This window comes from Rhinolophus ferrumequinum (genome assembly GCF_004115265.2).
Source record: "Rhinolophus ferrumequinum isolate MPI-CBG mRhiFer1 chromosome 15 unlocalized genomic scaffold, mRhiFer1_v1.p scaffold_54_arrow_ctg1_1, whole genome shotgun sequence".
NCBI lineage: Eukaryota > Metazoa > Chordata > Mammalia > Chiroptera > Rhinolophidae > Rhinolophus > Rhinolophus ferrumequinum.
In genome coordinates, this window is record NW_022680357.1 from 6,055,428 (window position 1) to 6,070,319 (window position 14,892).

The 14,892-nt window shown below is 49.0% G+C and overlaps 1 protein-coding gene across 1 annotated transcript in view; it reads left to right on the forward strand.

The window, feature by feature from the left end:
- Positions 1–4,519: 4,519 nt before the first annotated feature.
- The window catches only part of SEC14L5 (SEC14 like lipid binding 5), a 46,609-nt gene continuing 36,236 nt past the window's right edge, over positions 4,520–14,892 (forward strand). Inside the window, exons 1-2 of the mRNA XM_033101919.1 lie at positions 4,520–4,729; positions 5,452–5,543. Of these exons, the coding sequence (XP_032957810.1) occupies positions 5,481–5,543 (63 nt within the window). The 5' untranslated portion in view covers positions 4,520–4,729; positions 5,452–5,480. The remainder of the gene's footprint in view (positions 4,730–5,451; positions 5,544–14,892) is intronic.

A 14,892-nucleotide genomic window follows, 5' to 3' on the forward strand; every position in this document is an offset into this window, starting at 1 on the left:
TGTGGTAAAATATACATGACATAAAACTTACCATTTGAGGTGTACAATTCGGGGGCATTAAGTACACTCACACTGTTGTGCAACCATCACCACCGTCCACCTCCACCACTTTCCTATCTTGCAAAACTGAAATTCCGTGCCAATTAAATATTAACTCCCGTTCCCCCTCTTCCCGCTCCTGGCAACCATCCTTCGACTTTCTGTTTCTATGAGTTTGACATAGGGACCTCATATAAATGAAACCGTGCAATATTTGTCCTGTGGTGTCTGCCTTCTTTCACTTACCATAATGTCCTCAAGGTTCATCTATGTTGTAGCAAGTGTCAGAATTGCCTTCCTTTTTAAGGCTGAAAAATTTCCATGTTGCCCCCATTTTAAAGAAGGGTACATGGAGGCCACATACACTGCAGACACTGGGAGGTGGAAGGACCAGAACGCACACCCAGGCCAGTGTGACTCCAGCACCACCACTCACCACTCTGCATGCACCCAGCCACCTCCCGAGCACCATGCTGACTCCCCTGCACCACCCTACCTTTGCTCCTGCCCCCTTCCCTCCTCACTGAGTTCTCCAAGGGCTCAGAGGCCCTTTTACTTACCTTTGGACCCCGACAGAACATGCAGCTCCCAGTGGAGTCCGGAAACAGCGGAAAAGCGTTTGTGGAAGTGACTAGACTTGGAGGTGGGCGGGGTCTGGCTGTGCAGCCCCTTGGGTCAGACTCCCCCAGACTCCAGCTCTGTTCAGTCAAAGCCGCCCAATGATCAGGACCTTTGCATAGAACTGTGCAGGCTACAACCTGCACACCTGTACACAGCTGCCCTTCCGATGACCCCTAGGGCCCTCCAGGTTCCCTTCAGGTTTCCAAATCCTGGAGGCCTCTGAGCTCCATCTGAGAAGGGAGCAAAGGGAACCAGAGGCAGCCCCTGGGACAAATGAGATGTGGTGCAGAAAGCAGATTGGGGGTTGCCAGAGGCTGTGGGAGGGAGGAAGGACGAGTAACTACTTGTTGGGACTGAGTTTCCTTTTGGAATGTTCTGGAACTAGATAGTGGTGCTGGTTGCACAACCCTGTGAATGTACTAACAGCTACTGAATTGTATACTTAAAAATGGTTAAAATGGTAACTTTTGTATTATGTGTATTTTACCACAATAAAAAAATGCCCCCCTCTCTTCAGTTTCAATACTATTGCAGGGCCATTACATAGTCTAGGGCCGGGATGGAGGACCATTTATGCCCACAAAGGTCTGGACCCTGGGCCCTCTCACTCCACCCCTCTCTTCATCCCACCTGTTCTTGGTGTCACACTGAGCTACCCAACTGTGGACATTTCCCTGCAGGACCCCTTTCAGGGGCATCTGTGTTTGGACTGGGCCCAGGGTTTTACTCAAATAAATGCATCATTAATGGTTGAATCTCCTGCAGCAGTTGGCCTATCTGCAGGGAGAATTCAAAGACCTGGGGTGGTTTCTGGAGTCTTCAAAATCCATCTCACCAAAAGGCAGCTTTGACTTGGTCATTCCCACAGGGCAAGTGGGAAGCAGCAAGTAGGAAGAGGCTGGAGGCTCTGCCCCTGGGACCGACTTCATGCCTCTAGCATTCCCATCGAATCACCCCATCCTTCTGGTACCTTCTTAGTCTGGAGCCAGGATGCCTGGCTATCATTTCAGCTCAGACTGGGAAATCATATTTTTGGGGTACTTCAGCTGCAGCCCTGGAGGAAGAAGGCTTTGGAGAACCAGAGCCCTGGTTTGCGTTCCATATTAGCTGTGTGACCTTGAGCAAGTTACTCAACCTCTCTGTGCCTTAGTTTCCTTATCTTTAAAATGAAGATTAAAATAGTTTTGATCTTAAAAAGTTTTTCTTTTTAATTTAGGTGATAGTCATATAACATAAAATGAACCATTTTGATGTGTGCAATTTGGTGGCATTTAGTGCATTCACAACATTGTGCAACCACCACCTCTATGGAGTACCAGAACATTTTCATCACTACAGGGGTTTTTTTTTTGGGATTAAATGTGTGAATGTTTGGAATGATGCCTGGTACAGCAAGTGTCAATGAGCGCTCAATAAACGGTAGAACTAATTACAACAGTGGCCATACTGGTAACACGTGGTGGGTGGTGGTATTAATTCGCTTCCTTTGGGCTGGAGGAGGAGGAGTTAGGTTCTCACTCTCCTCTGGGCTCCGTTTTCCACTTTGAGCTCTCTACCCACCCACTGTAACACCCCTCCCCTCACCCGTGGTCACGTCCTCACCAGCTGGGGTGGGGAGCTGACGCTGATGGAACCAGGAAATTTGGACCCTCTTCCGCAGTCTGTGGGCTTCTCCTCGACTCCTTTTGGCTCTTCTTGGTCCACTCCCTGCATCACCCACGCCCGCTGCTGCTCCCTCAAGCTGTCACCTCCTGTGACAAAGGAAACACGTGTGAGGTGCGGTGGCCAGGAAGATTCTACCTGGGCGGAAGCACACCCACATCTGGGAGGAGCTCTTATGAGCGCACCACCTCCCTCTTCAGGTCCGGCATTTACTCCGAGCATCCTGGGATCCCCTGCATCCATTCCCGAGATCCCCGGGAATCTGTATTTTAATATTCTCCCTGCTGAAGATAGTCTTAGGATTTGGAAAGTTTGGGACAGACTACTTCCGCCCCATCCTTCCAAGTGTAAACATCCCTCTCTGTGGTTACTTTGTGCCAACTTAACGCCTTCTGTGCTGTGACAACAGAGAAGTGTTAACGCTCACTACGCACCTGCACTGACAGCACTGACAGTCAAGAAAAGCGTGCTAGTTTCCTTGATGAGCCCAGAGTGCAGCAAAACACCCCTGGACCCCTCCCCCCTACAATTCCCCTTCGTGTGGAGACTCAGGAGCAATGGACTGTCGTTTGCTGCCACCTTGTGGCATGGATGGGAACTTTGTACTCCATTTCCATCCTTGATAATCAAGAAAACGTACTTGACACCTACTGTGTGCCAGGTAAGATCCTGCGGACCTGAGGGCAGGTGAACAAGACAGACACGATCCCTGACCTCGTGGAGCTCAGTCTCCTGGGAGAGGCAGTCAACCACCCACAAAAAAATGAGTAAATAAGGTGATAATAGAGTTTGATGCACTCTAGGAAGGAAACAGGGGCTGGGTATTACAGGCTGCAAAGATACATCTGATAAATGGAGCATTGTCTGTTTCCCTGTACATCCTCTCCTTCCCAGGACTGTGGGCCACGCAGGGGCACGGGCATCTGTCTGATTCCCTCATGTAAATGGGTGAAGTCACCCAGTGCTGGCACAAAGTACGTGTTCAGTAAATGTCGAATGAATGAATACACGGATGACAAAGCTTCTTGGCTCCTACAGGCCGAACAGATGGGGAACGGGAAGGGAGGGCTTATGGAAGGGAGGCTGGGTCCCTGGGGATCCTGTTAGGCCTGGAAGGGTTTGGGTGCCAACTAAAATGAGGATGATGGGCAAATATCACCCTCCCATGGAGGCCCCAGTCCATCCTGTTTTGTTTTTTTTGAATCGAACCGGCAACCTTGTGGTTGAGAGTCCGCACTCCAACCAACAACTGAGCCATCCCGGAGGCAGCTCAGCTCAAGGTGCCCAGTTCAATCTTAGTTGCAGGGGGCGGGGCCCACCATCCCTTGCGGGACTTGAGGAATTGAACTGGCAACCTTGTGGTTGAGAGCCCACTGGCCCATGTGGGGATCGAACCGGCAGCCTTCGGAGTTAGGAGCACGGAGCTTTAACCGCCTGAGCCCCTGGGCCGGCCCCCATCCTGTTTTAAATTGTACCCTCACTCCACTTGCTTCTTGAACCCCTTCCCCACTTATTTTTTTCAACTTGGCATTTTCCGCCATCTCACATAGTATATATTTACCTTATTTATTTAACCTCTGTCCCCCCCCACCCGGAATGGAAAGTCCACGAGAGCAAGGGTTTTTGTGTATTTTGTTCACTGATGACTTTCCAGAGCCTGGAAGGGCCTGACACTTAGCAGGCACTCTGTAAATTTTTGCCGAGTGAATGAACGATGCATGGGCGGGACTTGGGGCAGGGCCAAGAAGCTCTGGGGCGTGGCCAGTGGGAAGTGTGGGGGCTCAGAGCCCAGGAGGAGCAGGTTGATCCGAGTTAGGGAAGAGGCCAAGTGTAAACTGTACTAGGAAGGGCGGGGTTGGGCGGGGCAGAACTAGACTGGGGGTGGAGCCTTGGAGCGGGGCGGGGCCATGTCCGAGGTTGCGAGCGTTAGGGGTGGAACCAATATGGGTTAGGAACCTACCTGAGGCGTGGCCAATCTGGGGGAAGGGCCAGGCTGGGGATGTGGTCAAAAAGACAAAATGAAGGGATGGGGGCTAAAGTGGGGCGGGGCCAGGCCGGAGCAGGACCAGTCAGGGGGCAGGGAAAATCTAGGCGGGGCCATGGCAGGACGCCTTGGGCGGGGCCAGTTCAGGGGCGGGGCGGAACCAGTTCAGGGGCGGGGCAGGGCCGGGATCTCCGCTGTCCTGGGTCCTGGAGCGCTCCCGCGGGAGAGGTCTCACTCCAGACCCGCAAGCCCCACCCTGGCCCGCCGGGCCCCAAGGTGCGCAGGACCGGACGCCCCAGGCTCGGCGGCTACTGTCAGACCTCGCTTCAGGCTCTGTGCTCCGTGCCAGGCGGCCACGGGGTCCCCGGAGGGCTCTGCTCCGCACTGTCCCGGGCTGCGTCTCCGAAGACTCCCAGGGCGACGGTGAGTGGAAATTGCGGGGGGGCCTGTGCGTGTCTGTGTTTGTGTGTGCATATGTGCGTGTGTGTGTGTGGACGTCTGTGCGCACCAGGGGAATTGTGTGTGTGCGTGAGTTGGGTAGGTGCATGCTCCAGGGAGCTGAGTATGTGTACAAAGTTCCATGCATGTGCAAGGGCGGTCCCATGCGGGAGGAGAATCGTGCGTGTGTGCTTGACAGAGACAGTGCATGTGAAATTTGGTGAAGACTCGTGTGTGTGTGTGTGTGTGTGTGTGTGTGTGTGTGTGTTTATATCTTGGAGGAAATGGGAGGGCAGGTGCAATGATTATTGGGGGGGTACTACAGGGTCAGAAAATTTGTGGTGAGCTGTGGGGTGCGTGGGTGAATTGTGGGCGTGTAAGAATTGCGAATGTGTGTTTCCATGTGAGTGGCAGTGAGGGGTGCTTCTGGGGACCTCCATGTGATGGGGTGGGGAAAATTTGGGGGTACTGATTGTACTTGGAGAGGTGAGTGTGGCCTGGGGCAGTGGGTAAATGGACAGGGAAGGTGTTGGGGCCTGGCCTGAGTAATTTGGGGAGCATATCCGCCCCCTTGATTTGAGGGCTGGGGAGCTGTGTGAGTGGGGCCAGAAGGCATGGGGGACCAGCGGGCAGGGTTCTTGCTTCATGTGGAAGGTGCTACCTCACCAGTCGCTTGTCACCCAGGCTCTGTGCTCACTCCTGCCTAGGTGGCTTCTGCTGGCGCTCCTTCGAGAACATGGTTCAGAAGTACCAGTCTCCTGTCCGCATCTACAAGTACCCATTCGAGTTGGTCATGGCGGTGAGTGACTCCTGATTCTCCATCCCCTGTGTGACAGTTGGAGGGATACAGGAGGTCAGCTATGACGGAAAGGAAAGGGAGCCCCTCAGACCCTGGATCAGAAGGAATTATTCAGCTACTCTGCTGACCTGGTGGGTCCAGCTTCTAACCAGTGACCCCTTCTCCCGGCCATCCCACGTTTCACCACAACTTCTGGAATCCTTGCCCACTGACCAAAACACAAAGTCTTTCTTTGCCTTGTTGAAGTGTACCTGTTCTCTTGTCAGTCTGTCCTGACAGAAAACAAGGATTCCAGGGGCTTAGCCACTGCTGTCATTTTATGTAATGATAATAATGATAATAGTGAATACAGTAAAGGTGATGATAACCGCAGCCACTCGCTGAGGATTTTACAGTGCAAAATCTTCACATACATTCTTGCATTTAATCCCCAGTAGCTCTCATTATGCTCATTTTACCTTTACTAAACTGAAGCTTGGACAGGTGACAGGAGGGCCCCAAGTTCTGTGGCTAGGAAGAGGGAGAGCTCAGATCCACACAGGGGGGATTCCAGAGCTGTGGTTTTTAACCACAACACCTCCCAGAATCCCCTTTCTACTCATATACCCCCCTCCGTGTGTGTGTATGTGTGTGTGTGTGTGTGTCCTGCTCTGTGTATGTCCTGCCCCATCTTATTCTATGACTCTACCTACATATGTGTTTATAGTGACATAAAGGATTAAAAGCAGCATGACCTGCGTCATCCTTCCATGTTGTGCCGTTGCATGTAGATGGTTCCAGGTCAGAAAAGAAGCAGGGATCATAATGATTGATTGGGTGACCTTGAGCAAGTTACTGAGCCTCTCTGAGCCTTCACTCCGCATCTCTAAAATGAGGATTACGTGGTTTCCAAACCCAGACATTGTGCTGAGGATTAAATGAGTCAATATATGTAAAGCTCCAGGTGTAGGGTCTGGCACAGATCAAATGCTACTGTCTGTTGCCTGTGGCAATGTGACTCTCCTATATTTGTTATGGGGGTGGGACACCGAGATATGATGAAGAGACCTGGGGACGTGCAGTCAGAAGCCCTGGGTTCCTGTCGCTGCTCTGGCTGTGTGTCTTCAGGAAGTCACTGACTTTTTCTGAGTCTCGGTTTCTTCCTTTGTAAAATGGGGATGGTTAGACACACCTCAGAAGGCTGTCATGAGGACTGAAGGTGATAAGTGTATGCGTGTACGACCCCGTACAGAGCCTCGTCCATACTAAGCAGACAATAAGTGGCAACTAAATATAAATAATTATCCTCCATCTAAGGCTCCAGGCAGTTCACATACTCTAAAATCCCAGGACTCATTCATTCATTCAGTAGAAAAGAGACACTGTCCCCACCCCACTGGAACAATGCAGGGACCCATGGTTTCCTGCTATAAAGCTGAGACAAATAACAATAAGATGGAAAACTAGTAAATTTTATTATTGAATGAGCTTAATAAATTTAATTTAGCATGTTTAGGATTCTCAAAAATATTTACAATCATTGCACTTTAAAACATGTCTGTAGCACTTAAGACTGTAGTAATAGGACTAGTAACGTACTTGTGCTGCCTTTATTGGAATATGTTAAATATATTTTGTAAGCTTCACAGTCCATAAATGAAGGCAGGACTCAATTTACTCTCCTGGCTGTTAAGAGTCTCTGGGTGTTGATGTACAGATGCTTGTGGATACAGTAGGAGACAACGGTTTTTCAGATACTTATTGTCTGTATCTTCTCTAATTTAAGTTATTCGTATTTTTCAAATACCATGTTGCCTTATCTTCCAAACAGTCCGTGTCAGTGAAAGGGCTCTAAACCGCTGTGACATCCCTGACAAAGCCACTTTGCCGACTGTTTACAAAACATCATTGTCCCCAAAATAGCTGCATAACTCAACATAACTTGTGTGCTGTGTGGGCACAAAAGGAGTTCTCTGTACTTAATGTCCATCTTTGTTTCTCAGCTAAACACTTGCCCTCAGTTGGGGTCAGATGCCAGGGAAGTTTCAGATGAAATCAGCTGTTTTCACCGTATCCGAGAGTCCAGACAAACTGGCCTTTTGGTTTTTCTGTTTAACAAAACTGACTTGAGAATCAAAGCCTCCCTCGCTTCTTCAAAAGTCCCCAGTGAATGCACAAAAGACTGAAACTGGGCTCGTGGAATTGTCTATAAAATAGCACTGAGGCAACCTGTCAAGACCCAGCTTAAAATTTTTTTAAAAAATTTTTTTCTCTTTTGTTTCAGAAATCTAACTAATCCAATGAATGGGCATCTCTCTCTTAGGGCCAAATCTTTTGCCATGAATTCTGTTTCTGAGGGGTGGGTTTCCAGGGGAATTTTGCTTTCTTCTTTCTTGATAGCACTCTTTATTGTTTGGTTCAAAACAATGAGCTTGGATTATATTGGTAAACGGAGGAAAATAATTGAGACAATGAAGATAGCTGTCTTATCAAAGGTTGGAGAGGGTCCTTGGTCCCTTTGAATGTGGGTACCAGGAAGAGTGTGTGGGGTGGGGGGGTTCTTTGTAGAGATCTCCGTGTGTAGAACACAAAGGTCTTGCCTTGTACTGTGGACTGTGGCCATGTAAGTGTAGTCAGCCTACAGCCCTTCGTGAATGGATTCCAGGTCACCTGGGCTCTGCTCCCGAAAGGGCGACGCTTATGAGCCCACACCCACCAGCTGGGTCCCTGCTCCAGTTTCTCACTAGGAAAAGGGAGATAATAAAGACCCAGCTCCTCAGAGAGTTGAAGCGAGGATTCAATGAAGAGGCAAAGATGCCTGGACGGGGCCTGGCACATTGTTAATGCTTGTGAAATATTACTTAGGTTTATTATTGTTATTTATTGTTTCAACAGCTTTACTGAGCTATAACTCACATGCCATACCATTTTACCCATAGAGAGGGTAAAAGTCAGTGGTTTTTAGTATATTCCTAGAGTTGTGCAGCCATCACTACCATAAGTTTAAAAATGTTTGTGTCACCCCCAAAAGCAACTCTGTCATCATCCCCTAATCTCGCCCACTCTGCCCAGTCCTAGACAACCAATAATCTACTTTGCCTCTATGGATTCTCCTATTTTGGAAATTCCATGTAAATGGAATCATACAATATGTGGCCTTTTGTGACTGGCTTCTCTCACTTAGAATAGTATTTTCAAGGTTGATCCATATTGTAGCATGTGTCAGTGTTTCATTCCTTTTTATGGCTGAAGAATATTCCATTGTATAGATAAACCACATTTGTTTGTCCATTCATCAGTTGATGGACCATTTACATTGTATTTCCAAGTTTGGGCTATGAACATTTATGCACAAGGTTTTGTGTGGACACATTTCTTCCAAAGAAATCCTTGCTGTGAATGGTGATGATTATTCGGCAGATTCTATTTTAAATTTTATTGAACAAACATGTACACAGCACTTTCTACGTCCCAGGCACTGTTCTGAACCCATTCAAATATTAACTTACGCACTTCTTACAACCACCCCATGAGATAGGTTTGGTGGGTAGTCCCATTCTATAGGTGAAGAGACTGAGGCACAGAAAGGATGAATGGGTTCCCCAAGGCCACAAAGCAAATATGTGGCAGGTGGGGTATAACTGCAGGCAGTCGGCTCTAGAATTTACACTCCCAACCATGAGCTCTGCCTTTTCTCAGAGCTGAGGATCTGAAGATATGTGTGTGGCATCCGGACCAAGTGAGTGGTCCCACTGGGGCAGTTACCATCAGCACTGTATCCAGAATGCCTGCATCTTATCAGGATCCAGCAAAGGGGAACACAGCCCAAACCAGCAGAGCTGGACCTCTTGGTGGGCAGCTGGTGCCCACAGAGCCTGGGAGCATTTCCTGTGCCCTCTGTGCCCCCAGCCCTTTAGGCCAGCTCAGAGGCAGGTACTATTATAGCAGCCTTAGCTGCCGCAGAAGAGGAAACTGGGGCTTTGAGAGCTTAAGGAGACTGTCCTTAGTCAGGGTCCTCATTTGCTAGGGCTATGTAACAGAGGACTGAACTGGGTAGCTCAGTGTCTCGGTCCTAGAGGACAGAAGTCCAAGTTCAAGGTGCCAGCAGCCCCTTGCTCCCTCTAAGGCGCTAGGAAGGACCTATTCCAGGCTTCTCTCCTGGCTTCTGGTAGTTTCTTGGCTTGTGGCAGGGTAACTCCCATCTTGACATGGCATTTCCCTGTGTGTGTGCCTCTGTGTCCACATTTCCCCTGTTAGAAGGACACCAGTCGTATTGGATTTATAAGGACACCCTAGTGACCTCATTGTAATTTGATTACCTCTGTAAAGACCCTATTTCCATAGAAGGTCCCATCCTGAGGTACCTGGGGTTAGGACTCCAACATACCTTTATTTTGGGGGGGGACACAAGTCAGCCCATAACACGAAGTGAATGGCATCACTGGTAAATGGCAGAGATTCGAACTTAGGGAATCTGACCCCATAGCCGGAGCTCACAGCCAGAGATTCTGGCTTCTGGCTCTGACATTCAGTAAATAGCTGTGCACTGGTGGCCTCTGCGGCTTCAGGAATGACCTGGCTACCTCTTGTCCTGCCCAGGGGCCCCTGTGGTGCTCAAAAACCCTACGGCTTCAGGTCATCTCAGATTCTACAAACCTGAGGCATGGAGTACAGGGCATGGAGTAGAATTTCCTAAGCAATAAGCTTTTCATGTGGACGAAGGGTTATGGAGGTGAGGGCTGTCGTCAGCAATTAAGTGTTAAAATATTTAAAGACCTGTCCTTTTGTATTGATAAACAGCTTGTAATTTAGCAAATGGGTTATTAATAAGGAACAGCCTCTGAAGGTAAATCCTTGCAGCCTAGGCGAAGGGCAGTTCCAGCTGGAATAGTTGTTATGGACGTAGTTTTAATAAAGCAGCAGGGGCCTTATTTAGATGAGTTTAAATTAGTTCCCTGGAGCCTGTTGTCATCTGATCCCGTTGCTAACAGATTAAGAGAAGCAATAATATTTTCCATCCTGGATTGGTTACAGAGGGCCCTGACACGCTCTGATTTAGGCTGAGAGAACAGAGGCAATCCACTACCCAGCAAGGTGATCTTCTGATTTCAGAGGGCCCTGGAAATAAACTTCAGGTCCTCATTCATTAGTTTAGGCATGCATTAATCCATGCAAGCATGCATTCCACAAATATTTATTGAGTTTCCACTGTGTGCCAAACACCGGGCTAGGTACAGTGGCAATAAAGGGTAGATTCCTAGCACTTTTTGGAAGGCATCCTTGTTCTGTGAATTTTATATGGAATTTGCTTGTTTACTTGTTGATGTGGGTCTTTTTTCATGAATGTAAGCGTCAGGAAGGCAGGGACCATGTCTGTATTGTGCTGGCTCTGTTGTGAACTTGCTTTCCTGACGTGATCCCTTCTTGCATGCATAGAGCTTGCAATGTGTGTGTGGGATGTGCGTGTGCGTGTGTGCGTGTGTGTGTGTGTGATTGAGAGAGAGAGAAAGAATGAGCAACACAAGCCAGGCAAATGCCCTGTCGAATGATCTGTAAAGGAGGAAGAACAGGTCCCCAATCTATAGGGTCTTTAAGGCAGCCAGGTTGAGCCCAGCTGAGGAGAGGAGGGCCAGCTGTGCGCAGGCCCCTGGGGGTAGAGCTTGTTTTTCTGAAGAAATGGATGTGGCTCACTCAGGACCCAGTGAGAGTTAGAAAGTGACTGGTGGGTCAGTTTGTCTCTTCAAGGACATTGGGGGCTTTTAAGCAGGGAGGTGATGTGATCAGATTTGGGGTTTCGGAGGGTCCCCTGGCTACCAAAAAGTGTGCTGAAGTGGGGGTGCTGGTGGTGGGGAAGCAGAGGTGCTGGAGGCCAGGCACATTCTCCAGACACTTGGAAAGTCTAAAATAGCATTTCCCTCCCATCAAGATCCTGACATGCTGCTAAATGTCAAGATGTGCTGGGCTGGCCTTGCCACCACCTTGTCCCTCCCTGAACCACCAGAGGGACCAGCTGATCCTGGAAGTCTGTGGGCAGGGAGCGTGTTCAGAGGAGGAGAATTCCCCCGCCCCGCTCCCCACCCGTGGGTGAGAATCCGTAGCAGGATTTTGTGCAGTTGCTGGGGTGGGCTGTATGCTCCCCCAATGCCGGAGAGACCAGGCATTCTGATGGCATGACGTCAGAAGGAGACACGGTGCCAGCCAGGCAAAGGGAGGGCCCATCATGCAAGGAGGAGACAGAAGCAGAAACAAATAATCACTAGGCTGTACTAACTGTGCCCCATCCTGCAGCCTAGGGACTGAGAACCTGTGAAAAACAGGCAGAATGCTTCCTCTGCATTGTTTGGGATAATTCATGGGTCAGTAGCAGCGGGTGCACTGATATCATGGCCAGAGGGGAACTACTCATGCATTTACATATTCACCTGTGCACGAAGCACCTTCCAGAACTTAGCTCTCTACAGGTCGACCAAGAGCAGCAGTATATACAGGCACAGGTTACTCTCTGGGCTGTGTGCCAGCTGCACGCAGTACAGTGGCGGGTGCAGACAGAAGCCCACTCACGCTGACATGGGGGGACCTGTACTGCTTGACCTCTTCTTCCAGGTGTATGTAATGAGGGCTCCAACTTCCTGGTTTCTTTTCCCAGCACCTGCCCCTCCTCCCTTCCTCCCTTCCTTCCTTCCTTCCTTCCTTCCTCTCTTCCTTCCTTTCTTCCCTCTCCCTCTCCTTCCTTCCTTCCACAGATACTGGCTGGGTGTTTACAGTGTCCAGGTGTTGTACAGGGCACCGGGGAATCCAGTGGTGAAGAAAACAGACATAGAGACAGAGGCATCGACTATAAACAAATAAACACAGACATGATATCCGATCCCAAATCACAATCAATGCTTCTGGCAGGGCAATAAACCGCCCAGGAGATGGTTTACTCTCTTTCTTAAAAATTGTGGTAAAATACATAACACAAAATGTCCCATTTCAACCACTTTTAAGTGTACTGCTCAGTATACAGTTCAGCTCAGCATTAAGAATGTTCACATTGTTCTGCAGAAATCACCACCGTCCACCTCCATAACCTTACAATCTTCCCAAATTGAAACTGTCCCCATTCAATCCTAATTCCCTGTTCCTCCCTCCCCACCCGCCCTCTGGTAATCACCCTTCGACTTTCTGTCTCTCTGAGTTTGACAACTCTAGGAGCCTCGTATAAAGTGGAATCATACAGTTGGTCCTTTGTGTCTGGCTTATTTCACTGAACGTCATGCTTTTGAGCTTCATCCATGTGGTGTCAGAACCGCATCCTTTTTTTGAAGATTTTATTGGAGAAGGGGAACAGGACTTTATTGGGGAACAGTGTGTACTTCCAGGACTTTTTCCAAGTCAAGTTGTTGTCCTTTCAGTCTTAGTTGTGGAGGGCGCAGCTCAGCTCCAGGTCCAGTTGCCGTTGCTAGTTGCAGGGGACAGAGCCCACCATCACTTGCGGGAGTTGAGGAATCGAACTGGCAACCTTGTGGTTGAGAGCCCACTGGCCCATGTGGGAATCGAACTGGCAGCCTTAGGCTTTAGCAGCACAGAGCTCCAACCGCCTGAGCCACCAGGCCGGCCCCAGAACTGCATCATCCTTTTTGATGGTTGAAGAATATTCCACCACATGGATAGGCCACATTTTGTTTACTTATCCAGTCATCCATCAATGAACATTTGGTTTGTTTCTGCTTTTGGCTCTTGAATAATGCTATGAACTTGAGTGTACAAATACCCATTCAAGTCCCTGTTGGTTTATAGCCCGAAAAAGACCCTACGATGTCCATCAAACAATTTGCTAGGTAGTGTCTGACACTGTGCTAAATGCCTTACACATATGATCTCCCTGAAATCTTTACAGCAATGCTTACGAAGTAGGTGTCATCAGTATGCTCATCAGTCTCTTTTTTCCTCAGGAAACTGAGTCCCAGAGAGATTAAGTCGGGGTCACCCAGGTGGCGAGAGGCGGAGGCAGTGTCTACCCCGTGTTTTGTCTCTGCTGCTGTACTGCACCCCAGCCTCGCCCACTCTCCCTGTCCAGGTGCCCTGGCCGCAGGGTCCGTCTGACCCTGTCCTTGTGCCTCCTGAGCTGGCTTTGATTAGCATAGCAGTAGCTTTTTCAGCTATACGGTCACCTGGTATAGCTGTTTCTATAGATTGTATACAACAGTCATTTCAGAAGGCTTCAGAGTAACGCCACCCTGGTTCTGCCATGCCCTTCATCAGCGGGGATGACACCACTGCAGTCAGGAGTCTGATGGCTCATTCACCAAGCCCTGATTGAGCAGCTCGGCTAAGAGTTGGGGGATCTGCACAATGGCACATTAGTCGGCTCTGAAAAGGGATGACACACTTATAGCTGCTATAACGTGGGTGAACCTCAAAAATATGAACCTCACTAAGTGAAAGCAGCATATTGTATGATTCCAATTACATGAAATGCCCAGACAAAGCAAACCCATAGAAAGAGAAAGTAGATTAGTGGTTGCCTAGGGCTGGGGTGGGGCGAATAGGGTACAGGGTTTCTTTTTGGGGTGATGAAATGCTCTGGAATTAGATAGTGGTGATGGTTGTATAACTTTGTGAATGTACTAAAACGCACTGACCTGTACACTTTCAGGGTGCATTTTATGGTATGAGAATTACGTATCAACTGAAAAAGGAGAGTTGGGAGAGCTAGAGGATTGATACCTGTCTGTCCTGGGGTCTCCCGGGTTTGCAGGGGGAAGCTGGGGGTGGACACGGACGGCTCCTGAGGTGGTCGCATGGTGGTCACTGCCCCGAATCCAGCCTGTAGCACGAAGAGGGAAAGAGATATTGGGCTAGAATACGTTAGTACGGTTGGGATATTCTTTCCACACTTGTGCTGGAAGGTTTGGGCTACTGGTTCCAGCTTCCTTTGAATTTGCATGAGGAAGAGCAGGAAGGAAGGAGGGAGAGGGGTGGGAGCAGCTGTCAAGTGATTAGCAGAAATAGCTTTCCTGTACTTTATAGAATCTCACTTTTTTAAAATTGAAATTTATTTAACAAATGCTTCTGGAGAACAAACCATGTGCCAGGCTCTGTTCTTAGCACTTCAGCCAGACTCCTTTATCCTTCCCCTCCCCCCACTTAGCAAGGTAGCTACTTTCCTTATTCTCCTTTCAACAAATGAATGACTTAGGGCACTGAGAGCTTGATGGCTTGTTAGAGCCACAGAGCTGCTCAGAGGCAATGCAGAGATTTGAACCCCAGCCGGAGTCCATGCCCTTCATAGCTATGTTATGCTGTCATTCACTCATTCACCATATAATTGTCTATTGAGTATCAACTATGTGCTAGGCGTTTGGTCAAGTACGGAGGAGAACCA